At 41.9% G+C, this 26,974-nt stretch overlaps 1 protein-coding gene across 1 annotated transcript in view; it reads left to right on the top strand.

The window, feature by feature from the left end:
- Nucleotides 1–26,974, top strand: part of GALNT10 (polypeptide N-acetylgalactosaminyltransferase 10) — an 84,295-nt gene that overhangs the window by 16,232 nt on the left and 41,089 nt on the right. The window contains exons 2-3 of the mRNA XM_082063582.1: nt 22,869–22,971; nt 23,832–23,970. Coding sequence (XP_081919708.1) covers nt 22,869–22,971; nt 23,832–23,970 — 242 coding nt within the window. The remainder of the gene's footprint in view (nt 1–22,868; nt 22,972–23,831; nt 23,971–26,974) is intronic.

The following is a 26,974-nucleotide window of genomic DNA, read 5'->3' as shown; positions in this document are numbered from 1 at the left end:
AGTTTGGCTTTTTGTGAACTGACACTGCCATTGAATCGCTCTTCAGGATTTAGCAGTTGTGTAGTTGTGGTCCTTTAGCAGTGATGCAAGAAAATGTCCAGTGTTCTTGCGAGGGCATTTCCAAAATCCCTGCGGGTGTCAGACTAGATAGTGCTGTGTAAGACAATAGACTAACAGCCATCTAAACCGCTTTCGTTTTGTTTTGCAGAACCTGTGGCTTCTTCTAAAACACTTGGTAATGATATGTGATAGGGTTTGTACTTTACAGAAAAATTGCACTGTGTGGAGTTGTTGGAAGGTCACACAGCTGTGGTGCTGCAAGTATTTAATATGATGTTTAGGTGACTTGAAGATAACGAGTGCTTAGGGAGATGTGCCTTTAAAGACAAACTGTCCCTACCAAGATCTGTGAGATTCTCTGCCATTAAAATAGTGATTAGAGCCTCAAGCCTCAACTGTGTGGTACCAACATGGATTGAATGCTTCTGTTGGACTGTGCTGCTGGTTTGCAGTTTTAATTAAAGGTTTAGGATTTTAAAGGCAGACTTTAACTAGATGTATTCTGTGTATTTAACAGAACAGGCTATGTTGGAGGGAAGTGAATTTCTGTAACAGTAAAGCAGTTAGCTTAAAAGATGTGTTTGTAAGAGAGCCTTGGGGCTGCTATCTTACCAAACCCATGCTCTGCAGAGATGATGTTCTTCCTTGCATTTTACAGGTAGTTTGGAGCAGATAGTGGCTTCAGAGGAGTTGCCACCTTTTTGTGGCACGTGCATGTAATTTCTGCAGAAGATGATATTCAGTCTCCCCTTATTCAACCAGCATTAGGAAAACTCGGCTGCTGGTTTGAAGGTGAAGCCGGCGCAGAGGTGTCTTTCTGAGCTTGTAGTTGGCCTTTGACATTTTGCTGCTCAGTTCTATAAAGTTGCAAAACGTTTAAAATAATAAAATCACGAAATTGTCAGTTTATGTTGCTTCTGCTGGCACCCATGATCAGCTGTGAAACTGCTTATCAAGTTGATGTTCAGATTCTGACTGGAAATTGTAAAAGCATGTCAGACTAGAACTGAGTGCCGAAACAAATGTGTGGTTATAGGCTTGCTATTGTCATGTATGTCATCCCAAGACTTTTTTTACAAAAAGTGAAATGTTAATTCATTTCTATTTGCTTTGAAATCTTCTGATGTATCAAAAGCCATGTAATTTTCTGTTTTTATTAAAGGTTCTGCCATGGGAATGGATGACTCTGCCTCCACATTTGCTGTGCAATTACTGTTAAGTAAGAGGAAAGCCTGCTAAGCGGTCAATCAGCAAGAGCATTACTGGGAAACTACGTGGCTATTGAGCACTTAAAAGCTGAAGAAGTGTTGAAATTTTGAAGTGTCTTTTGTATCCTGCAAGAAGGATGGGAGGCAGTTTATATGAACTTTGCGCTCTGATCAGCGACTAAGCAGCAAAGGCAATAAGTGAGAGCACTAATCTGTGGGGCTGAGAAAAAACCATTTTCTTCCTAAGGGAGATAAACAGCCCCGTCATACTTTGTTCTCTTAAGTTTCTCAGGAGATGTGAACCCAAAATATGTTGCGCTCAGCCTCTTCTATCACTGTACTAGATAATTTCTTTGGAAAGCATCTTACCCAGAGAGATCAGTTTTCTAGCACAAGCCTTGCTCCTCTGTCCCTCTTCTGTCCTTGAAAGCACTTTGCAGATTTGCCCTGTTTGCGAGTGGTCCTTCCTCTGGAGCAGCATGGGTAAAAAGTGATTGAGAGCTGCTTGCATTAAAAGGAGACAGCAATAACATAGTTGTGCGACAGCTGCTTCTGTCTGACCCACAAAACAACAAATATTGGGAAGGTGTGGCTGGGCAAGGTTCACGTAGTTTTTGAACTGCTTTACTGCAATCTGCAGCGCAGGTTCTGTGTTTATTCCGGGGGTTTCCATGTGCAGTAAATCGCTCTCCCTGTGGTGGATCTGGCCGCTGTGCCGACCTCAGGGTGTTGGGGCTCTTTGCCACCAGACCATGAGGTTGTGCCGAACATTTGCTCTTTGCTTGGAGCTGAACACACTTGCCCGCCTTTTGGGCAAGTTGTTTCAGATGGCTCCAGCCTTCCCATACAGGAATGCCTGTTTGGGCCGTAGCAATATCTGAAATAGCTGCTTTTCTGGAATGTTTTGCTTGAGCTGTCCCTAAAGCCAAAACCATGGAAGGGTTCTTAATGCAGTAATTTGGCATGAGTGAATGTAAAGTTAGGCAAAGCGTATTGAGTTGGTGGCAGCTGAGGGCTCGTACAGAAGTGCCATGTGAAGGAACGGTGAAGCTTTTCAGAGTGGCTGGTTGCGTATGCAGAGCAGGGAACCTTGGCTGGTTGCAGTGCTGGGAGTGAGTCCGCAGCCCAGCAGGTCTCACCTGGCCCTGTGATGCACGTTGCTGTGCTTCTCCAGCCTTGGTGTCTGTGCACCGTATCTCCGCACTGACCTATAGAACCTTTGGAGCAGGAAAACACTCGCCTTGTTTGAATGGTGTTCGTTCAGAGGGAGTGAAAAACCTGGGATGGAGCTGAGTTTCTGGCTGGATTAAAACCCCTGCGCTCATTCACTTCATTTGGAGCCGTAAGCCACTATTTATTTGAAATGGAGTTTAAATGTAAAAACCACAATGTAAATTACTCAGGGATGTAATTTTGTGCACCTGTGGTGGTGGTAGCTTGGCTAAAACAATCACAGGAAACTTATTTCTGGCAGGTATTCTCTGGGCATGGCACTTCTGTGATAACTTCTAGAGCTTATGCCTCTTACCAGAAGTATTTTGGATGTTTGACTCGTACAATCAAAACCAGCTGAATTACGGGAATTTGAAGGGCTTTTTTTTTAAAAAAAAAAAAAGCATTTTTTAAAAAGCCCAAGAAGTCCAATTAGTAGAATTCAATTCATAGTAGTTTAAAAATGCATGGTAAGTTACCTTATAAAATATAGATCATTTGAGACTAAACTAAGAGCAGGCATATGGTTTTGATTTTTTCTCTTTTTTTCCCCTCAAACACTGGCACAGTACTGAGTCCAGACAACTTCATTTTTCTGATGCATTATAACCAGCTGCAGATGTTTTAGATATTATCGCTTCTAAATGGGCTTTGACAAATGTCTCCTGGAAGCCAGCAGCTCTAAATAGTCCATGCAGTGTGTTCTGAGGAAATGTCGAAAATAAAGTTTTAGGAATTAAATGTTCAATGTCTGAATCAAGAAAATTTACTTTATGCCTTTGTCTCAGGGGATTTCCTAGCTGGAAACATTCTTTTGCAAGACACGCACAGGTGTTAGTTGGGACACATATGGAGACTGGCATAAATATTGCCACGGATGGTCTTGCCTGGTATGTTATTTACTGGCCCTCTACTGATAATACTGAAGGGTGGACACTTACTTGACAGGGTACTTCAACATGAGTCTAAATGCTGGACTGAAATTTATAACAGGTATGCAACTCTTTGGCATTAAGGCAAAAAAATTGAAGCATGCATTTAAACATATGGAAACATTATGTTTTGTTTCAGCATGGCCCTCTACTACAGAAACTTTGGTGATATTTCAATTACTCTGTTCAGGATTAAAAGTCTTTTTGTGCTTTTTGTCTTGGCTGCGTAGCTTTGAGTTGTACACTTGCCCAGAAGGGCATCTTCATATACACATATATATATATATATATATGACAAAAATGTTGCTTGCGTATTCAAATGTATAGCTCTGGGCTAAAGAGGGCCTCTGTGATTATTGACATGGGAATTGCATCAGGTGTCCTTGACTTCCAAAATTTAGACAGCTTGATTCATCACTACATAACTGATTCACTCATTTTTCCATATCCTGAGAGAGGCTTGGAAAATACTTGTGCTTTGCTGTAGACGCTTCATTAAAAATGGGATTTAGTGTGCAGCACCCTGAGTTCTTGGTCTGGTCAATGCAGGAGGAGAGAAGAGATGTCCTGAGAGAATGGGACAGGCTGAAGGCTCAAACCTAGAGAGTAGAAATACCACCTTAGGGATATGCAAAACAGGCAATATGTCTGATAAGGATTGTTCATATGTTGATATGTTCATATCAAGTAATGGTGGTCCTAATTGTGTGAAATTGTTGGGGGTTTGGTCAGAAATATTTGTAGAGAGTTTTAAAGGGAAGTAAGGTTTGCTTAAGTGTTATCAGTAGCTGCTTGTGCAAGGACTTCCTTGGTAAAAAGGTATTTCAGGACAAGGGATGTGTACCTTTATATATAAAGGTTAACGATGCATCTAATTCGTATCACTAAGAGGAATCTCCTTGCCCATCTGTATTACCTATAAAGAGCCTTCCTCCAGCTTTGGACCAGTTTAAATATAATCCAGCTCATGCTCATTGAAATCCCCAGAGTCTGCCTGGCACTGGGGAGCAATTCCAAGAGAAGATTAGAGGTGGAAACATCAACGGGGAACTGCTTGAACAGGACCTGCGTGCTTTGCTGGCAGGGCCATGGCACACTGCCCTGCAGCGGGGAGCCCAGTCGAGCAAATGCAGGTCTAATGATTTGGATTTTGCTACTTCACATTAGTGTTTAAAACTGCTTAGATATAATCCTCCTAGTAAATCTCTCCATGCTTTGAGATGGCGAACATTCACGGCTGCACACTGATTTTTAAGTATGAACTGGTTATACTGAATTCTTGTGCAGCTGAACAAAAGCTCTCACTGATGCCTGGCGAAGAGAAGTTTTCATGTTTGATTCTGTTTGTACAGGAGCATAAAATGGTTCTTTGTATCAACGGGCTATAACAAATGAAACATTCAGCCAAAGGTTTGGTTTTGATGCTTCCCAGTTGTGTAGTGACTCTGGAAAATGCATACAGCAAATACTTGGGGGGGGTAGAATTCTGCCAAGTTACTGTAGAACTACTGGTTGCATGGGTTTAGTTGGGTGTGTTTTCTTGTCTTACAAATTACTATGAAAGTTTACTTTGAAGTTTGCTGTTCATAATATCGATCTTTTCTTAGTGGTTGCTCACCTGAGCCACAAAGAATTCTTTTTCCCAGTCACCCAGGATATTTCTGCTGCCTTTAGATTTGTTCTGGTTTCTTGCTGTGATTACATCAGAAAAATCTCATAGATCGTGTGTGCCCCTCAGCTGCAGCCATCTTAATGGATTTACTCAGAGGTCCCTTGTCTATACAGTGTATGGATCCCAAAGTGCTCACACGTCTCATTAACAGACAAGCCACAGTTCGTTTTCTGAAACATCAATCAGAAGCATGTAGTATTTTTATGCTCACTTGGAAGATTGATGAGAATACTTTGAAATTGGTGGTAGCTATGAACTTTGGCTTGCATCTTCTTGTAAGGAAAAGAAAATGATCCTACCTTTAATGGAAACTAGCAGAAAGTTGGCTTCTATTTCACTTTAAGGAATTTGGGATGGTTTCTCCTCCCTGTGGTTGAAGTGGAATATCTTGGCTTGTCTGAAACAACTGCTGCTTTTTGGAAATGTGGAGGTTAAAGTATTTGGTTTTCCCACATGTACTATAGTTTCTTCATACTTTCCCTTCTTGGGTGAAATGTTTAGCTTACTGTGTAGTGAGAGCTGCTACATAGATTGTTCCAGATGGTCAGACTAGTTCTTCCTGAGGATGGAACATTAAGTGATGAAGGCTTTTAGCTACATAAGCGTTGGGTTTTTTGCATGCAGTGATCTTTCTGAAGGTTGCAAAGAAGATTACTGAAATAGACCGGTGTTGCTGTGAAGTTGTAGTGGTTTAATTGGGATCTGCTTTAGCTGTCACTAGATTAAAACGTTAGCATGGGACTGCTGCAGTTCTGAAGACTAAAGCAAGTGCCTTGTAAAAGTTTTATATGGGGAAGATGGGTTTAAATTGCTGCAACCAATTAGATTCACCTGTCTGGAGATGTTAAAACTAGGTGTATTAAGCAGCCAAACATGTGTTGAATTTACCCCCTGCTAGTAAGAATTTATTGATTCCTTTAAGGCTGGCACTGAGGTTTCCCTTCGTTTTTTACATAAGCAGCTTATTACTTGGAAAGATTTTAAACTCTTTGGTTCAATAAGCCTGAAATTTGGGGGAAAGCGGAGATTGATGCATGTTCCTGTATTAGACAGTAGCAATTTGAGTTGATGAGTGGTAGAGATAGCAGGAAGAATAGTAAATAAATTGCCTGAATATGCTCTCCTGCCTGACAAATAAGGATCCAGTAATGATACAGGGTGTGTTACGAAGGGCTTTGACACAAGTCGACTTGGTAATAGAGGCGATTTCATGATCTTGCCCCCATTTTGCATCTCCAGTGTGGTGGTGCATGCAGCTCTGGATGGGCACCTACTGTAAACCACATCGATGAGACGAGCTGCGTTTGAAACACAAAAAAAGGCTTTTAATCGAGCTTTGCTCCCAAAGATTATGAATATAAAACAGCAGGGTAATTCAGCAAACTATTTTTGCAGATCTGTGTAGAGGAAAGAGGCTGTTGTTCTCACCTTTTCAAAGCATTTGCAAGGATTTACTTCAGACCATGGACAACAGTGTCAGGATTTATCAGTCTAAGGTTAGTTTTACTTCAAAGTACGTAGAGCAGCCTTGATTTCATTTGTTTTGTTAAGCAAATTGGAAAGCAATTCCACTAAGTTGCATGTATTAAGAATCTTTTGGCAAGATTGACATCTCGTCGTTACCGTCGTGTTACGGTCCTTCCTCTTCCTCAGGTAACTGGTGAAAATCCAGTCCTACACAGGCTGCTTCTGAGCAGCTGTCCCAAATGGAATTACTGAAACGCTGACATTTTTCTGAGCTTTTTACTTTTATAATTAATAATAGCCTACTGCTCTGGCTTATGCTTTTTGGGATGGTGAACTTGTCTTGCCTCTCTGCACAGCGGTAAATTTATGGAAATACATAAATATTTCTTAGTCTGGGAGCGTCATATGGACACTTAAATCTCAAATTCTCTTTTCTTGTTACTTCAAGTTTCAAGAGATGTTCTTAGAAGTGAAAAGAACTAGTTCACTTAATGTGTGGCCCCTAGAGTGTTTTATATCAGGAGGCACAGGAAAATAGGCCTGGTTGGAGGCATCTGTGAAGTGATACTGAGAGAGAAGTAAAAGCTTGAGGGGGGGTGAAAGAATTTCATTGCTCCGTATGCATTTTGAAGTGAATTCAGATGAATCTGGAAGACCACTCTGCTTGGCAACTTGCTGTGCAATATCAGGTTGACTTTTACTATGTTTAGATATGAATTATTAAGTGATCTGAGTCCATATTCAGTGTGCATCTCTTAATGGCATAAAATTATTCAAAGCTGAGTTGTTTCCTAGCATTAAATGCCTGGCATATTTATGATTCTTGTGCCTTTCTAGCAAAAGTGGTGACTTTCACGTGTAGCATTTTCAGCAGGCAGCTGCTTTTCTATATTGCCTTAAAATATTTAGCTTGTCTCCCAGCCATCTCACATGTGCCAGCATCCAGAACTACAACTGTATGTATTTAATGGGTTTAGTTTGGGATTCAGGCTAATATGTTGGGGCAGGGGGGAAAAAAGCTTGCCATGTAGTGTCATATTCCATGGTCTAATAGAGAGAGATTGTTCACAGGTTTAGGTGTGGCTGATTTGGGGTTAAATAATCTGCCTACTTTTTACTGCTAGTTTGGGTAAAAAACGTGATGAGTTTGTGGGTTTTTTCCCTGAAGCTTGACAACCATGTGGTTCCACTTATGAAATCATCTTTCTAACCACAGCCTCTATCTTCTGTGCATCCTTTCCCTAAGCGTAGCACCGCAGAGATGATACTTTCCACAACAGATCAGTTGATTAAATGTTACGACAAATTACAGCTACCTGAAAAGAGTTGCTTTTGTCGTTCATTTCACAGTGTCAAGTCACTCTGTTTTAAGTAAGTGCCAAAACTCTCCATGTCCCTTTTGTAGAGCTCATTTGATGTGTCTCACCTCTAAATTTGTCATCCCCAAAAGCTCTCTCCTGTATGGTGGGGAAAACAGATGTCTCTACCTCCCAGAAGATGCTTCAGACACTTGCTGCAGGAGATGGTCACGGGGCTGTCAAAAGCAATCTTTATGGGCAGGCTGGTCTTTCACAAGGAGATGTGTTTATAGAGCATGAAATCAACAGTTTTGCACAAAGGCAAATAATTACTTACGATGTAGACTTTAGTAGCAGATTTCAAGCTTCAATGATTATTAGTAAGGTCAGATGGAGCACATAGTGATGTCCACCTCTTGAGCAAAGTCATTCAGAACTTTTTAGCTGTTCATTTATGCTGAAAGGTTTTAAGGTGATGTAATGTTCACGCCATGAGCTTGTCACTTCTGATAAGAATGTGTAACAAGCTGTTTTGCTGTATCTGTGTATGTGGTATGGTTCCTCAAAATCATTCTTGAATGGAAAACCCTTTTTTGACTTGCAGAAAGAGGGAGCGAAACCCCATTCCCATTATCTTAGTCTTGAATCATTATCTTGTAGTTCTCTAATGATAGCAGGGTTTTTAAGAGACTTTGCATGAAGAGTCTGTAAAATAGGCCATTGTCACAAACAAGAGGGTTCTGTGAAATCTTTCTGTGCTCAGGATGTGGGGCTGAAGGGCAAATAGGGCTCTGGTGGTGCTGGCTGTCCGAACTGCGCTGGTTAATGCTCCCACTCCTCAGGTCAGGGCTTTTTCTTGGGCAACGGTGAAAAACTGTTTCCAAAGAATGGATATTGGCAATATTAATCAGATTGATTCTTCACTTATGACACAGATTAAGTCTTGAACTTCAGTCTTCTATGGTAATAAGACCAGTTCATCATCACTAATTGCATCTGTTCATTCCTGATTTTCTTGGCCTGCTTACTCCCTCAAGGTGACTTCCCCACTCACCAAGTGTGTATGTCTGACAGAACGTGTAAAAACCACTGAGCCTGAAGTAGATGAACTTTTTGTAAAAGAAATTCGGTTCCATTGCAGTTAACCACGTCACAGAATTTATTAAGTCTGACTAATGTTCAATGTGTCTCATCAAACCCCACAGTGGAGGCAGTTTTTCCTCTCTGCACACCAGTTGTAAATGGTTCTCAAGGCTTGGAGCCCTCAGTCTTCAAAACATCTGTTGTTCTTCAGGGATGTGGAAGGACAGACAGGTGTGGAGCTCAGTGTTTCTGCGCCATTGCGTAAGCGGTGAAGTAGCAGTTCTGCCAGTGCTGTTGTTGCCATGAGGCGTTAACACCATGTGCTGTCAGAGGGCAGAACGTTCATACAATTAATTACTCAGAGGGTCTGTAACAAGACCTGCTAATCGCCTGCCCTCTTTGAAGTAGTCCTAGCAGTGTAAACTTTTTTTCTTGCTGTTTTATAGGACTTGGTGGAACAAGCACCTAAGCAAATTGGAGGAGTTTGTATTAGTCATTCTGTTCTGTATTTTATGAACAACCATGCATTTTATTTCTTCATTGATTTTTCTTTTTTCGTCAATGCTTAAGCAGTATTCTTTTCATATGAAGTGAGACTCATAAAAATACTGGATATAAGATGTTCAAGTCAAATTGGGTACTTCTTTATTCTGGTACGACAAGCTTGAAAATCTCTTTCAGAGAATGTCCAGCTCTGCAGCAATTTTTCTCGGTCCTATGGAGCTTCATTATAGCGAGGTCAGACTATGTGTCATAGAGAAGAGAATTTATATTTTATCATAGGGCTAACTGCTGTGCGCTTGTAATGACCCCAAAGGACAGCAAATGCTCCAAATAATTCAGTTTATTTGGAATATAGTTCTGCTGTTTTATAGGAGCTGGAGTAGATCTAGGAAAATACAGAACATTTTGGTATATTTTAATGTGATTCCTACTGGATGCTTGTGAGACTGTTCAGACCCCATAGCCCTTACTTATTTTAAGCTTCCAGAAAGTGGACAGTGAAGATTTCTGGAATTCAATGTTTTCAGTGCGCTCCCAAGTTAGAGACCTCCCTGAAGAGCCTTGTGGTAAAATGAGACTCAAAGTCTAATTGCCTCTTGGCCCAAGATGGAACTTATTAATTTCTCATATAGTTGAAAAGCCTTTTCCATAATTTCATGTGTTGTGCCTTTAATTTTGTGTCTTTTTGTTTTCTTCTTTGCAGCAGTGTGGAAAAGTGTGAGGACTATTTGTAATACTTGCCCTTCCTTTCTGCCCTGTCATCCCTAGGCTGGTCAGCACCCATTATTTTGCATTTTTCTGTATACGATGTTTCTGTAAATATCACAGGATGAAACTTGTTTTTCAAACAGTAGGACACAGATTTGTACCGTCTGTGATCTGTCATCACCCAGAAATTATGATAAACCAGCTGCTGAACACCTGCATAAAAAGTCACTCGAGTCTCTCATTTGTACAGTTAATGCCGCCTTTGCTCACCCTGTTGAATTGTATCCCAGGTTCTGTTGTCAGGACCACTTCTAAATTTTAATCCTGTTCTCCACTTAACTGGCAACATCAGCAGATTTAACAAGCACGCTTTTCACTGCAGTACTGAAATCAATAGAATTTACAAGGTCTAGAAAGATTCAGATAAAGATCATTTTTACATGACCTGAATGTTTGCATCAAAATGTGAAAGTTTTGATTAGATTTGAGTGAACTGCAATTTGGATATTAACAAGACGTGGTACACTCAGGTTTGTGTTATTGAGTGGAGCAATGATGCATCTTCTCTCTCATGTCTGCCCCGTTGTTACTTGTCTCAGAAGCTGCTTGTTTCATAGTTTTTAATCCTGACACTGCTGTAGTTAATAGCACTTTGTCACTTTTAAGGTGACAACTAAAAGTGATTTGTCACCTTGTAGGCATGTGCGATGTTTTGCTATCTACATCCCCAGCCTTGCTTTCCCTCAATTGCCCAGAGGTGTTTGTCATCTTTCAGTTATTGGAAATTTCATCTGTATTCCACAGGTATTTGGAGATAATGACCCTGAGACCATCAACCAGCTTCTTCCCTGACCCAACCAATTTATTGTACCAGTTCCTGTTTTTCCCTGTTGTACCCTAACCAGGCATAGTGTTCCCTCTTGCTACACTGTCACTACGAGGTAGTTTCTTGCCATACTACAACTTGCAGCTGCCCATGTCAAGTGGTGATCACTACCGGAGAGTATCTCTAGGAGGGACCAATGTACCTACACAGGATCAAGCCTCTAGATTCAGCATTTCAATGTCAATTACTTTATCTCTTCCTGGCCTTGGGTCCTCATCTCAGCCCAGGGTGGGGGCATGGACAATTAAAAACCTTGGGTTGGCATGAAGATGTGTGATGTTGACAGTTTCATGCTGTATTCCAGAGGGGCAGATGTGGACCCATTGAGGAGCTTGCTTAGAAGAGGAGTATTAAACCTGGGAAGTGTGACCAGCTGGCACATACGGTGCACACAAGTATGCAGGGAGTTCTGCCAATGCTTCCCTGTGGAGGGAGGAGTGGCGACAAACTGGTAGACGTTCTCTTACTGTGTATGTACACTTGGCACTTCAGCTCTTAGCTGGTGAGAAGTCTCTATCTGTTATTGTGAGCACAATAAATTTTTAAGGTTCCAAATGCTTTCCATGGGATAACCTTCCCCATACGGTTCATGGTGGGGTTTTAGTCCTTAGTCGTGTGGTGTGAACGTTCTGCAAGTCATCTTTGCAACCCATCTGTGGCTTGGTTTCCTAGAAGAGGTTGAAGACTAAAGCTGGGGTTTTTGTGCTTGGCTTTTTGTTCCTGGTGGGGAAAACGCAGCTTGTGGCCGGTCTCAAGGAGCAGCTCATGCTTCCTGGTGAGAACTGCTTATGGGAATACCATAGTGACACAAGAGTCTCCTCCAGCTGTTGCCCAGCTGTTGTGCACTCCTCGCCACCGAGGGCAGGAATTGTGCGTGCTGCTTGCTGTACTGGGAGAATCCAGAGGTGCAAACGAAGCACGAGTACATCAAATGAGCTGACAGGGTAAACGTGGGGAAATTGGAGGTAGCATGGCTCTGGTGTTTTTTTGAGTAGCTGGAGTAATAGCAGTACGTCTGATTCTGAGAGGAAAGTAATTAATCCTGGCGTAGATCTGTGTGCTTACTATTGCTTGGTGCTATGTACTGCTTGTCTGAGCAGCAGTTAAATAACTTCTTGGGAAGAAGTGACGTGTTAAATGTTGCTTTTTAGTGCTGATGTTTTCAGTTTAACATAACACTGTCAAGAAGCATCAAGGCTGATAGGAAGTTGGTAGAGAATTTACTTTAAAAATCCTTAAAATAGCTAAAAGGAAGATGGTGGTATTTCATTGCTGAAAAACAGGAAAATGTGGTTTTGCTGCATCGCTGCTAAGAAAAAGCTGTGCTGAGACTGACGTGAATAGTGTGAACCGGGAATCAAAGCAAAAGGTCAGCTCCTTCAGAGCTCCACCTGAAGTAATTGTAAATGTCTTATTGAAAACAATGATTTTTCAAAAGCTGTCATGGTGATTGTTACGGGTACTGTTGGTTGCCCAGTGACTGGGAGGCAAACAAGAAGTTTCAGCACTGAAGAACGGAGTGAAGAGTGTGGAAAATAAAATAGAAAAATGCTCGTGATTCTCTTTGCTTTATTGGAGTTAGCAGGAACTATTTTGCTCAAGCAATGTTTAAGTATTACATGAGCATGGTATTGTTCCTGGTAACAGGAGACAACTGGGGGAAAATAACCTCTGAAAATACCTGTAAGCCTCTTAAGTTGTCCCTACAATCCTTTTGGCCTGAGTCACCGGCCACACTTCAGGGACAGGATGTTAAACCGCAGCTGTGATGTGAGCCACAGTGTGTCTGGGGACCAGGTCCTGTCCTGGCAGGTGAATGCCACTGGGACATGATTTGACATCAGTAGGTCTGATTTTTTTGGCAGGTGACATTGTCCTTCTTGGTCAGATTGTGCCGGCTTTCAAACTTCAGATAGGTGAGATTTCTGTAATTTTATGTGTAGCTTCTAATGATGGATAAGGGCTCAAGAGAAAAGCTAAAATACAGAGGTTATTTTCCTGTATCTTTCAAAACTCATTGGTGAAAAAGCAATTTCTAAGTTTGATGTGCAGCTTGCTGTGGGAAGCTGTCTGCTGACATAAAACACAACATCTCAGTACCTGGCACACAACTAAATGGGAATTATGGTTTTTATTTTGGTTTTTGAGTCATATCTGTCACATAGCTCGTCTGTGGATTGTATATAGTTTTCAGTAGCAGTAAATGTTGTGGGTGTTTTACCTTTTTGGAGCATCTTGGAATAGTGGTATTGACCTTTCTGAAGTCAGTGCTTTTCCAGGCAAAACCCATATCACTTCTGTTAGCTATTACGAACTGTAACTCTTGGCAAGATTTCAAACTGCCTTGCTCATCCTACCTCAGAAAACATAATGCAGTCTCTTGTCTTGTGCCTTTCTCTATCACAAAGTGCAAGGAGTCCTTGTCGGATAGTTTGCACGTTGGAAAGTTCTAAAGTAGAGTGGTTTTCTCTTAATTTGTCAATCTTATGGAAAATGTTTAGGCTTTTTCCTTCGGGTATCTGGCAGGTGGGTTTTGTCCTGCCCTCACCTCAAAGACTGTTGCAGCATTAGCCGCCATCCCCTATTTTATACCAGTTACACCAGCTTGTACCACGAGTTACATCAGGGTTTCCTAAGGACCCAGTGCCCATCCAGGTAGGTTCCATTTTATGGAGCGTGCAAATTGTTGTAGGTCTTTCATAATGCAAATCATTACAAATGCTGTTTTTTTGTTTGTTTGTCTGGTTTTTGTTTCTTTGTTGTTTTTTTGTGAACTAAACAAAGTCAAATTTGCAGTCACACATTTGCCAGGTCCACCTGTGTGCAGCACCAAGCTGTCGTGATCTTGTCCTGGTTGTCTAAGTGCTGTGAATGTCACTCTGTGTAGTATTTTTGCGTTGAGGATATATGGGATTTCTGTCGTTTATCTTTAATGAGGTTTCTGAATTTTTGCTAGTATGGCCAGTATTCGAACTATTTGGAAGTTGTGCTCAGCTGAGCAATCCTTGATTGGCTTAACATTCCTATAATCTGATCAAGAGTTTGTAGTTTGAGTACAGGGAGTTCATGGAAATGATGGAATTACTAGGTTTTGTATCCTGAATTTTTATTAAACCTTAATGCAGATTAGTCAAGTGTTGCTGAATATGCAGCATAATCTGTAAATCTAATTGGTAAATCAGATTTCAGAAATGGTGTTGTGAAGTGTGTCCTTATAGGAAACCACTACAGCTTGTGTGCGTTTGCTCCTGTTAAATGGAGCGTGGATACATGCAGACACCTGGAAGGTTCTGTATTAAATGTCTGTTTCTCAAATTGATCTCCAAACGAGCCTGTTCGCTCTTCTTTCATTGAACCTAAGGCTGCTTGTACTTAAGACAGGTTCAGATAGCACTGGATGCTGTGGAAAACAATGTCCACCTCTATGGATTTTGTCCTCGGAGCTTCCACCAGGAGCTGCAGTCAAAAACCAGCTCTTGGAGCCACGATAAAATGCCACATGTACGCTGGTTCCTCAGGAAAGTTCACCTGGTTTTAAGTTTCCAGAAAGTATGTGAAGCAGATAGGAAAGGTGGGAGGGGTGGGAAATCTTTAATCTCGTTTGGAATGGCAGTTCAGAGATGACTTTTGCCTACATTTTCCTACCTGATGTATCTGATGTCAAAGCCTCAGTCCGGATGAGTAACAGGTTGTGTCTCCCGTCCTGACCCAAGGGCAGCCCAGGGGGTGATGTTTTGTCTAGGAATTGTATAACGCTTTGCTGTATGTTAAAGCAAGCTCAAAGAAACACGCCTGTCGCTTGAGAGGGAGCACAAGGAGGTTTCTGATGCAACTAAATGCCTTCAGGAGCTTATTCCACTGCTTTCTGCAGATCCCTGAGACACGCTGCTGTGTGGGAAATGGAGCATTTCTGATGGGAAGGGCTGTGAGCATTTTGGTGAACAGAAAAAATGAGAAAGCTGTTGTGGGCAAATTAAAGCAATGGCTCCTGTCCTGAAGTCTGAAACGAGACCAGCTGGGTTTTTAACCGCTGAAAGAAGAGACCAGAGCTGCTGTGCTATCAAGGTGTGTGAAAACCCCAGGAAGAACTCACTGCTTGGTGCTTGTGCCAAGACTTTGGAAAGACGCTGTGCATTTGGAGGCCTGGATTGAATTAGTTGAACAGTAGGTTCAGAACAGCAAACAGCAAACACTGAAAGACCGTAATATTATTTCCAAGGGAAAGTGAAGAAAAAAGTGTGAGGTGTTTGGTAGATACTGATGACCAAGCTGGATGTCACGTTGCTGTCCTCAGCTGATGTCTTCAGGCTTTAATTGGCTGATCTACCAGGATAAAATTGTGCTACGGGTTTTTCAGCAAATGAGGTTGAATTAAACTTGTTAGCTCAACGAATTTAAAGAGGGGTAGAAAAGCTTCAGTTGAAGCACTGCTCTAGCACTTGATACAAAAAGCTTTCTGCGTTAAGAAGTACACAGCCAGGTAAAATCTCTTAAATGCTTAAGCGGTAGGTTGTCCTGTCCACCAAGGAGCTGCATGCCTGACGTTCTGCAGGGAACATATTTGTTCAGTCTCTCTACAAGCAGCTGCCAAGTGTCCCTGGGTGTCCTGCAGAAAAGGCTCTGCATTGTGTCTGTACATGCTGCCCTGTTCAGCTGGTTCTGGTCTAGCTGTGGGTTAATGGTCTAGCTGTGGGTTAATGGTCTAGCTGTGGGTTAATGGTCTAGCTGTGGGTTAATGGTCTTCCACGGGGTAAGGACTGATCCAGAAGTGCCCACAGTACTTGTGGCTCTTTCTGAAGGAAGTGGGCAGATTATTTCCTTGCCCCAATCTGTGGTTTTCTCATAGAAATAAAAGCACAAATCTGAACACGTGGATTTCAATGCCACTCGTGTTCCAGGTGGGAAAGAAGAGGATGATGACCAAATGGTAACATCATGGCATTGTGCAGGAGACCTTTAGGTCTGGTTCGAACCTGTTGTTTGGATCTGAGTCACAACACAGCTTTGAAGACATACTTGGCTTTTTTTGTCTTTGAAAGCACTTAATCATTCCACATGATGTGCTGCCATTTAGTCCTGTGTTGCCTTTTAATAGTTCCTGAAATGCTGAAGGTATGGATTATGCTAATGTAGCTTTTAAATTTTTGATGGGCTAAAATAGCTTAAAAAATTAACCTTTTGAAAACATTTGGGTAGATCGCATGACAAGGCTTTAGCAGCTTGCTTTTTATAGTAGTACGCTATCTCCTGTTCCAGTAAATGAAGTGCTTTGCCCAACCCAGGTTATGCTCATCTTCCTGGCCTGGGTCAAATGCCTCCAGCTGATGTTTTTCATTAGGTCATCTGAAAGTCTCAGCTGTTTTCATGCCTGTACGAAGGATGGAGGCTGTTTGCACTGTGTGGCTGTTGTACCAATTTGTTGTTCAACACATGCTAATAGAGCTCTGATAAACCATGGTGCAATAGGACTTGATATCTATTTATTTATGGAGGGGTTATCTACATTTACCATGGATGGTCCCACCATCATTAAAACCTGGGCTTCTTGCTGCAGTGAGAGGGGTGATTCCTCCCAATTTCTGCCAGACTTGGCTTCTCTCACATGTTCTGCCTTCTGAAACCTCTCATGTGCTCTAGATTTTGGAAGGTTGAAGAGAAGCTGGTTATATATACATTTCTTATTTCTGCTTTGCTGTGGCACTGATTGTGACAATGAGGTTGCACCCAAAGTGCACACACTGGAGGCTTCCACTGAGAACACCTAATAAATAGAGGAATGGTTTCTATTTGCTGTGTCTCTTCCTGTTGTTTTTCTGGATTGATTTGTCATCTTTGGCAACTCACTGTAGGATATAAATGCAAGATATACTTGCTGAGGTGCTGGGGTAAATGAAGAGACCTAGGATGGAACAGATGCCCCCTATTAACAGTCTCCAAAGGCCATAGCTTCTTGGGTCTGATTATAACACCTTAGTTTTTGTTGTTTTGGTTTGTTTTGGTTTTTTAAAGTGTTTGAAATGTGTACAGCATTATGATTAGTGTATGCACTTCAGCAAATCTTTTTGACTTGAGTACAGAAAACTCTTGGCTTACATCTCCATCCGTTCTTTTATTCTGGCTGGAGCCAGGCACGCTAAATAGTGATTAAACAAAAGATTAAAATTCCATTTTTGTGCATTTGGCATTTGAATGCTGATCAATTGCTTTGGCGGCGTGTTAAGTAACAGCATGGTAGACAACAGAAGGGGCTTGTTTACAGCAATCTGTCTAAATCTATTTTTGATGTATTGCTTAATATGCCTTTCTACTTTAATTCATTTTCAGTTTTTAGAAAATGAAGGATGGAAACAGACAGGCGATTAGTTTAAGATATTGCTGGGGAAGTAATCACTCCTTAGTGGTAAACAACTTCCAGTTCTTGAGGAAAAGAAACTGTGCGTGAGCTGAAATAGAACTCATGGGCTTGCTGTAGAATTTAATGGATAAGATTCAATGGCTCGTGTGCTTTCATAGCTTGACTAAGTAATCATGATGAATTCTTCATGCTTTGAAATCTCCTTTTGGCATTGTTTTTTACAACTGTCCATTTCAAAAAGTGAAGAACTTTTTGCAAAATGAGAAGCAAAGGTAGAGCAAAACAGAAAATTGCAAAGGCAATAGCCATGCTGACCTGTTTTGTAGGGACAGAAATCCAGATCTCTAATGCAAATTTACCCCAACAATGTGGTGTTGATAACTGCGCTGTTCAAACAGTGGTCACCTTATTCCACAGTTAAAACACAGACAAGGGAGGGTGCGCTGGTGAGGTTTGGAGAAGAATGTTGTGCCTCCTGCTATACAACTAGAATTATTAAGAAATTAGCATTGAAGTGCAAATTGACATGCAGTACAGCATCACAGGTAAGACGTAGCTCCCCACAATGAGATGCTTATTTAATAGTTAAAGTCAGTCCTAGGAAACTTGCTGTGTTTGGCAGATTGAGATATCCCAGTCTAGAGCATCTGTTGAAGGGGTATCATCAAGTTAAGCAATTTGCATAATTGAGTCAAATCCCATGCAGCATCCCTGAAGGAAACCACTAAAAAAAGCAACATTCTGGTCCCTGTGTGCTGTGTCTGGATTCCTAGAGCTCAGACATCTTTTACAAAGAGGGAAAAACTGACATCAATGTCATCAGCCTGCCCATTTTCCCAGTGAGAGAGACTTTGGGCGCTGAGATGCGCATCTTCCCTCTGCCCGTGATGGCAAGCTCCCCACAAATTTACACACTGCTCCGCTAATAGTGATGACATGAGCATAAAAATTGCAGTCGGGAGGGAGGAGGCGATGTTTTGTCATTCGCGCTGACTGTTTTTGGTGGTCTGCTGGAATTATGCTGGTCTTGAGAGTGTGATTCTTAGCAAGAAATGTGATGCTAATCAGCCTGCTGCTGCTGCACCTTCCCTTCGGGGCCGTGCAGATCGGGGGTGCTGGCAAGGTCACTGAAGCAAAGACGCTGATATTAATTTTCTAGCACTGAAAGTCCCTTCAGAATTAACATTCAGACATTGCTGTTAGAACCTGTCAGTGACTCAGAGCAGACTTGTCAGATGTGTTTTAATAGCGACCTGCAAAACCAATATAAGTGTTAAAAGTTTGCTTGCAAAGGATGCAATTAGAAATACTCAACCTCCTTAACATTTACCCAGGTTGAATTAAGTTTAATGGAACATTTCTGAATTGGATTGACTAATATAACTTCGCTACCAAAGCCCAAAAAAGCTCCAGAATGCAGCATGTCTGTCATGACCATCTGCAGCAACATCTAGCCTTCAGGATTTTAAAAATCATTTAACAAGAGGTATGTCGATCCAATGGAGATTAATGTTGTGCTTATCTTGTGTGAATCTTGTTTGGTTTTAGTTGTACAGGGCAGTAGCATCACGAGCATTGCAGGCAGAGGAACAGATAAGTCACCCTACGCAGTCCTCATTTTACTTTGCCAGTGCAAACATGAAGAAAAGTCGGTCTTTTTAAGTCTCCAGGACTGACAGCTAAGGAAGAGGCTCTTTACAGGACTTAGGGATCAATAACTCATATTCTGTGTGCATCCGAAGTCCAACACTACAGTTTGGAAAGGTCTGGATAACTGATGCGTGTACTCCATAGTTGCCCCTCTTGCTTAGTTTAAAGTTTACACATGACTGAATTCTTTCTTTTGATGTGTGTGCTGGGTTCCTGCGTGTAGAGTGGGTGTCGTGAGCCTTTGAGTCCCAATGTGTATGTCTCTTTTTTACACCTAGCCCCTAGACACTCTTACAACCCTCATCTTCAGTGCTGGGTGGGATTTCTGCAGTAACTGCTGGTAAGGTGTTCACATGTGTCAAATCACAGCAAATAGCAGAAGTGATAATGGTGTTGTAAACGGTTCTGGTGTGCTCATTCAGTCCAGAATGCTATAAACAGGAGACAAAAGAGACTTCAAATATTGAGGTTTCAGATTTGCCAGCTGTTCCTGTGCCCAGTATGACACTTGTGCACAAGCCTAGTGCTCAGAAAGTTGGCAAAACTCTTCTGGCAAGGGGATGCTTGGTCTGCAAGGGCTTTCCAGGACTTTTCCTGGCAGGGGAGTATCCTGGAGAGGAAACTGGCTGGTGAGCAGGCCTGGCAAAGTGGGGACCTTGCAAAACAGAGGCAAAACATCTCACAGAATAGTAGTGTGCTCTGTGGGTTATTTAGTGGGGAAGATTGGGAGGGTGGCTTGTTGTCTGAAAAATTAGAAACCACTGTGGTGGCCAAATAAGTAGAGGTGTTGGACTGTCACAGCAGCACAGGGCGGCTGCTTCGTGGGGCTGAAAATTTGATCCATTTTACATCAAAAATAACCAAGCTGCTGCTTCTACTGTCTGTCATGCAGCTGTCAGACCTGCTCACAGAGCTGGCAGAAGTCAGACTTTGCATAAATTACTCATGCAAGCATTCGGCCGGAGCCACAGGTGGACGCTGGACTTGGTTTGCCTGCCCCTCGCCCACCCCGTGCCCAAGGGCGCCTCTCAAACCACCGCTGCTCGCACCCGCTATGCAGAAGCAGCGGCAGCCTCCTGCGGTGGAGCAAACATGAGCTTTCTGGCTGGTGCTGGCATATCCCTGGTATGTTTTTCAAGGTGCTCTGTGGTCTTCTTGCTGACACCAGCCTCAGGTTTGCTCCAGAAGTGCTGCTGCCTGCTATGTTCAGTTTGCCCTCCCAGTGCCTTCTTGCACATTTAGTTCCTGACTCACACACTCATCTTGACACTTAAATGTACTTTTGCGTTATCAGCAGGTAGAAATTAATGTAAGAACAGTGGTGTTTAATGGAATGGCTAGAAAATCACAAGGCAGGATAAGCAATTTAGGCTGGTATTTATATCTGTTGAGTTCAGGGGTGGTCAGGAGCCTCTCCAGAGAAGGGGAGAGTGATTCTTCACCCCAGCTCTGCTGCTCTGGAGCTGAACTTGCCTGTTCCTTCATGATGGGAATCTCAAGACTTTTGCAGGGCCTCTCATGAAACCTCTTTCCCTCAGCAACTGCAGGTCTTCAACACACGCGGTCAGAGGTGGACTGAAGACATTGGATCGCTTGCGGCAATCTTCATTTTATGTCCTAATTCTTGTAGAGTGAAATTCAGGATGGTACACTGCCAGTTTCTGTATTTGAACAAAAGGATTCAGAGGAGTTCATGGGCTGAAGGGACAGTAACTAACAACATAAAAATGAGTTATTGCTTTTGATTCATATAACTTCATCAGGGTAGAAAATAAAAGAACAGATAATGAAGAAAATTAAGGACCCATGAGGTAAATGAAAGAAATAAAGTACACCATCAAAATATAGCTCTGCTGAGGTTTTTCTTAAAGTAATCACTCTTTTCCTGGGTCTAACTGTCCTTTCCTGTTAACCAGCCTTTTCTGGTGGTTATCTGGTTCTTACCACTGTTAATCACATTCCATAGTGTAGTCCTGCCCTTCCCCTGCCACCCTGAGAGTTCCTTCCCCTCCTTCTTCCTACATCATAAGTATTTTTTAGAGAACATCCCTGTTAGCTGCAGGTGGCATAAATGGAAATTTGTTAATACTTGTTCAGATCATGAACTAGCTGTGTGACTTGTGACTGATTTCTTGTCTATCCCGAGTGCCCATCAGCTCTCCTTCAGTGAAAATAGAATTACATGGCACGGAGCAGGAAGGGGAGTGCTCTGAGTATGGATGGTAGTTAACTGAAATGTGTAACTGAGCGTCTGGTTTCATGGATGAAACTTGACTTCTGCCAGGTACGTTACTATCTGCAAAGTGCCAAGAAGCCAAGTGTAAATCATTTTATGATCCATGTTTGAAAGGATCTAGATTGATTTAAAATCTCTTATGTAAGACAATAGTCCTAATAGTTCACAAGCCAGCTTTTAGTCAGATGGAGCTCTATTAGCTTTAGACCACTGGTTTACACTTTGGCATGGTAGTAACCAGCACAACTCCAGGTTTTCATGCAGTTCCTTTGCTGAGGGTCACCACCCATAACAGCATCGGAGCACGTACTTGCGTTCAGCTGCTCTAGTTCAGTTGGACATCTCAGCCGAAACCTGTCGGCACTGATGGTTTGGGAAGGTAAGACACAGGGCTCCCTTCCTGCTGGCTGCTTTAGAAGGGGGTGATGGGGTGAGGATAACCTGCAAAACCTTCCCAGCGAGGTTCGCCAGAGCTCACCTGTCGGGCTGCAGCCAACTGTGTCAGCCTGAAGTCTGGTGCCTTGGAATAACAAGAAAAATGTCTGAATGTCCTATTTTCCCAAGACAAATCTAGGCATGAAAATGAGTTTGTAATTTAACTAGTCAGGCAAATGATGTCTGTGTCCCAGATGCTAAAGATGCTTGATAACCTTGCAAGGTTACTATGCCAACCATTGCTTTTTGGTGGTTGTTTGGTTTGATTGACCCATTACTGAGACTTTAAATGTCTTGCCCTCCAAGGAGCAAAAGCTTATTTTTGGTTTCTAGGAAGTTCTAGCCTGTGGAGTTCTCTCTGCAGGTCATGAGGAATTAAAAGGGAAAAACCTCTCTGTTCTTTGTAATGCTACAAACGACTTGCATTTAAACTCTACCAGCATATTGCAACATAATTGAAAACTCCTTCTCAGAGAAGATGTTATTTTCTTGACCCTAAAACCTACTTATATATTTATATTTTCCCTTGGATTTTGGGCATGTCAGTGTTTGAAATGTATGATGGTTTTCTTTCCACACACCATAGTCTCTTTGATCCCGAATTCACCTCATCTTTCGTTTGCTAGCTTGTTCCCAAAGCACCCATTGCTTTTGAATTTAGGAACAACATCATGAAAAGAGGAGCTCTAATTGGGTTCAGAGCAGACTCATGCCTTGTGTAAAATTTGCTTTTAAGTTGAGCAGCAAGAGTCTTAACAAATGACCTTTTAAATCTTATTTTGATTTTATTCAGGTATAGTAGTGTGCTCATTAATAATGATCCTGCAATAAGTCTCCCATTACAGCTTTATTGTTAATTAAATAGGATGTGAGTTGTATTGGATGTTTTCAAAATGAAAATGGGAGTTTTTAATAGATTCCCTGATTAAGATACTGGTCTGCATACAAGATGGTGCTCTGAAAAATATATCACTTAACAGCTATAGATAAAGTACTGTTCTGGGCAAGCAAACCTTGCTTCCTCCTCACCCCTTCCAGGGTAGAACTACTTGCTTGTCTTACCATAAAGAAGATGCTTAATCTCCTCTAACAGGAAGGGGAGGCTGTTAAGGAAAGGTTTCATGTGTTCTATATTTAATATATCCAATCTTTTGTTTAAAAGGTATCATACGTGAGGCAAAAGAAAGACCCTTACTTTGGTGATGGACAAAGGATAAAGGACTGGCATAACAAAGAAGCTATAAGGAGGGACTCCGAGCGTGTAGGTACGTGACATTCCTAGGAAAATGTTTTAATACAGATTGTAATTTACTTTGAATTTATTTGGTAGACTGAGTGCAGAACAGTGTGTTCAACTTTCAGGGTCAAGATGATGTTCTTGATATGATGCAACAGTTATTGCAGTTATTGTTTGTTAATCCCAATTAAAGCCTTCCTCCTCAAATCCACATTAACCATTTTGGGGTGAAAATATGTTGGTAACATCTTAGTAATTTTAGAATAGGTGCAGTATTGATATTTTATTTTAACTTGCAAAACCCCACATACCTGTACCTCTCCCAAAACCAGGAGATCCAGAGGATAAGAAAAATGTTCTAGACTATAACAAACATGAAAGTTTTATTCCATAGTTCTGGATTTTTCCCTTGAGTCACATAAAAGGGCTCATTTTGAACATCGCAGCTTTACACTGGTGTGTCTGCAAGGGCTCTACCTCCTCTGTTCAAGAGCTCACATTGTTCAATATACATGTCCATCTGTGCTGAAAAAAGCAACAGTGATGAGGTGTCCACGTTTATTCTTCCTGCAGTGAAACAAAAAATGCTCTATAGATCCTCCACAGTGTTGCCATAGCCCCTTCATCCGTTTCTGATGTTAGAAGGAAGACTTTTAACTTCTACAATTTACACAGCTGAGTGTTTTGTAGCAAAACTGCTTATCAAATAAAGTTGTTAGGTTGACATGGTTGACCCTCTGCTAAATATGACATAGAGTACAAAACTAATGAAGGGATTTTCAAATGGCTATAAGATGACTGCTGTTCTTCTGATATGTGGATTAGTTTCTGGCCAGTTAAGTACCAATTAGTAGTAATGATGCATGTTTACTTTCTGTCTATCCACAGGAAATGGAGAACAGGGAAAACCTTACCCAATGACTGATGCAGAGCGAGTGGACCAAGCATACAGGGAAAATGGCTTTAATATCTTTGTGAGTGATAAAATTTCTCTGAATCGTTCCCTTCCAGACATCAGACATCCAAAGTGAGTATCTAGTTTGCAATTCTATGAGTGAAAGTTCACAAGTGCTAAATTACCACATCTACAGGAGTGTGCTCTCTTTTTATTATGGACTCTTGTAACTTTGTTCATCAAACACAGTCCTTTCACAGCTGGGTCCTGCTGTCTCCTTAATAAAGGACAGTGTATAGTAATTGCAATGGGAAACACAGGGGACTAAAACTGTGGAAAAAAAACAAAACGAAACAAACTTCTGATTCTGAAAGACTTAAAATTACCAAAAACTTGCAGCCTTGTGCAGAAGAGATCTGGAACTTACCCTAGAGCTGGCTGCTTCCTTCAGCTCTCCCAATGTGACCATTCAATTCCTGAGCCCACTGACACAGCCAGCAGCTTTGAGCACCTAATGAGGCGGAGCTGGTTCTTTCTGTAGTGGAAAATGATGTAAATGTCCGGTGATGACTGTGTCACTGAACACTCTGTCCAGTTCTCATGTGGGCTGCTGGCAGGAAATGAGCATGAAATGCTCAGGAGCAGAACAAGATTTGAGGGCCTCCACTCAACTGTGTATGAAGAGTTCTATCAGAAGTCTTTCTGATTTATGGATTAGTTTCTTAGACCCTCTTCTTCATAAAAACTTCATCAGGTTTTAAGAGTACAAACTAGTTCCAATTGAGTGCTGGGTTTTGAGTTCATCTGGTTTTGGACATTATCCCTTTGGATGGTGTCAAACTGGATTTTGTGCAAACCAGGAGTTTTTCATTAGTGAAAGTGCTTCAGTTGGGACTTAACCCTTGTTTATACAAAGCTGAGAGTTTTTTTTGGATACTATTTGTGCAGTTCTTAATCTGAAAGCATCGTTAGATATTGGAACAGAAACTTGGTTTGTGTAAAGCCATTTTTATGACAATTTAGTGAATCTGAATTCAACATCCACTTTATTCATGAGAGATTTCCAGTATTCAGGTTTTATAATTTGTTAGCTGCACATTTGAGAGAATCTCTTCAGCTGTCACAGCAAACTAATCAAATACTCTGCCTTGACACCTTTCCTCAATATATGCTTATGAACCAGAACAGTGTGTATGGCTCCATAAATATTTTAGGCATGCAGTTGAAATGTTTAAACGTAGAGATAAATCAGGTAACTGAAGATGCTTGTGGATCAGCGCATGCTCAAGTTGTAGGAAACACAGTTTGAGCTGGCTAACTGAAATTACACCTGGCCTCCATTTGCAGGGGCTGCTGTGGGCACTGAGAATTTAAACATCAGGCAATGCCAGTATTTCCTTGAGTATTTGTTACACCACATTCCCCATTGTTTCCCAAAGCTGCTGACTCCTCATTGCTAATTCTGCTATGTAAACTTTTTTAAAATGTGAAACTTCTAACTCCAGTCCCCAGTTAAAATTAATAAGTCAAGTGTCTGGGTCGTCAACAGCTTAAGCTGTGATTAATGATGCAGCTGGTTTGTTTGTTGCTTGACACATCCTTTCCCCCACTGCAGAGAGTCATAATGGTGGGGGTCTCAAGGAAAGGATAAACAGCGTGTGTATAATGGATGCTGGGATTAGCTGGGCAGAGAGTGGAGTTACATATAGTGGAGATTTGCAGTAAAGGAACTCATGGCTGAAAAGGTCTGTTGTTCATTCCTGGTGCCTATTAAAAGAGAAATACTTGAAATGGTATGGTTTTTGTCATTTAGGAGGTTGATGAGGACAATTTGTAATGAAGTTAGGCTGAGACGAAACCCATAAAGAGCATTCTAGAAAGGAGCTGTGTTTCAGGGCACTTACTTTACCCATCCTTTTACATACGGGAAGAGATAGTGGAGATGATGTCGTTTGTTGATGTGCCTGCAGACAGCACAGAGTGTAAGGAGAAGGTGAATTGGGGAAAAACACAGCAGCTGTCCTGTCCTAAGCTTTGGGGCTATAGCTGCAGTTCTCCCCAACAGCTGGCCTGGGTGGGGAAGGGCAGAAAAGCTGCCAGCGTGTTTGCTCACTGCTGAGATGGTTTGTGTGGACCTTTATATAGCAAACAGTGTCACCTCTGCTTTCTGTTAACTGTGGGAGTCGAGAGGCTGGGGCAGCGCAGGTACTGGATCTGCCTGGTGCACACATACAACACTTTAACAGTCATGTCTTTCCCTGCTAACATTTCTAAGTGCTTCTGGGTTTTTTAATATTAAATACTAATTTTGCAGGTCTTGTAAAGCAATTGTAGATGTGGTAGCTAGAGGGAAACAATTTCTCTCCATGCTTAATGGTTAAACTTAATAGCTAAAGTTTCATACTTGTTAAAGTTAGTCGTAAAATGAGAATTTCAGTTTAAGAAGAGTTAGAAGAGATTTGGAGGCTCTTGTTTCATATTGGAACAGAATTATCTTGGAAGAAGGTTAAGATTGCAATGCCAAGGGCTGGATGAAAGCAGCCCTTGCAGCTTAATTTTGCATCTTGCATCTGTGTGTTGCAGCCAGAGCCTGCAAGCTCTTGGCAGCACCCCAAGACAATTCATTAGACTCAGAATAAGCTACTGTCCTTTCACGCAGGCACCAGAGTAACTTCCTGTAGCCACGGATTTATTGAGCTTGTACAACATCAGTGCATCCTTCTCCATTCCCTGGGAAAGGTACTGGGAAAAAGCCTGCCGCTGCCAAAGCCGCTTTCCGTTCCCATCAGCCCTTCCGGAGAACAGGGGGGAATTAAAGCACATACGTGTGCGTGCTCTGCGCTGTGCACGTAGCAAAAGCCTCACTGGGTGCTGGCAGGAGAACATCTGCAAATGGGCTCTGGTGCAGGCTGGGCAAGGGGTTTGGTGTTGGGCAGGGGACGCAGCCTGCCCTGCTGGCAGCATCATCAATGTGTTCTAACAATCTTTGTTCATGCAGCCGCTTCTGTTCTGCACTGAGTATGCGGAGCTCTAGGAGTAGAATAGATTTTTGCCCAGTGGTGAACAGCTACTGGGTGTTTTTTAGCCACAGTTGTTTGCTGCATGGCCTGAGTTGTTACCTGTTTAACAAGGTTCA

This window comes from Streptopelia decaocto (genome assembly GCF_964273445.1).
Source record: "Streptopelia decaocto genome assembly, chromosome: 12".
Classification (NCBI taxonomy): domain Eukaryota; kingdom Metazoa; phylum Chordata; class Aves; order Columbiformes; family Columbidae; genus Streptopelia; species Streptopelia decaocto.
Note: the sequence above shows the minus strand (reverse complement) of the source record. Positions and strands in the feature narration are given on the sequence as shown.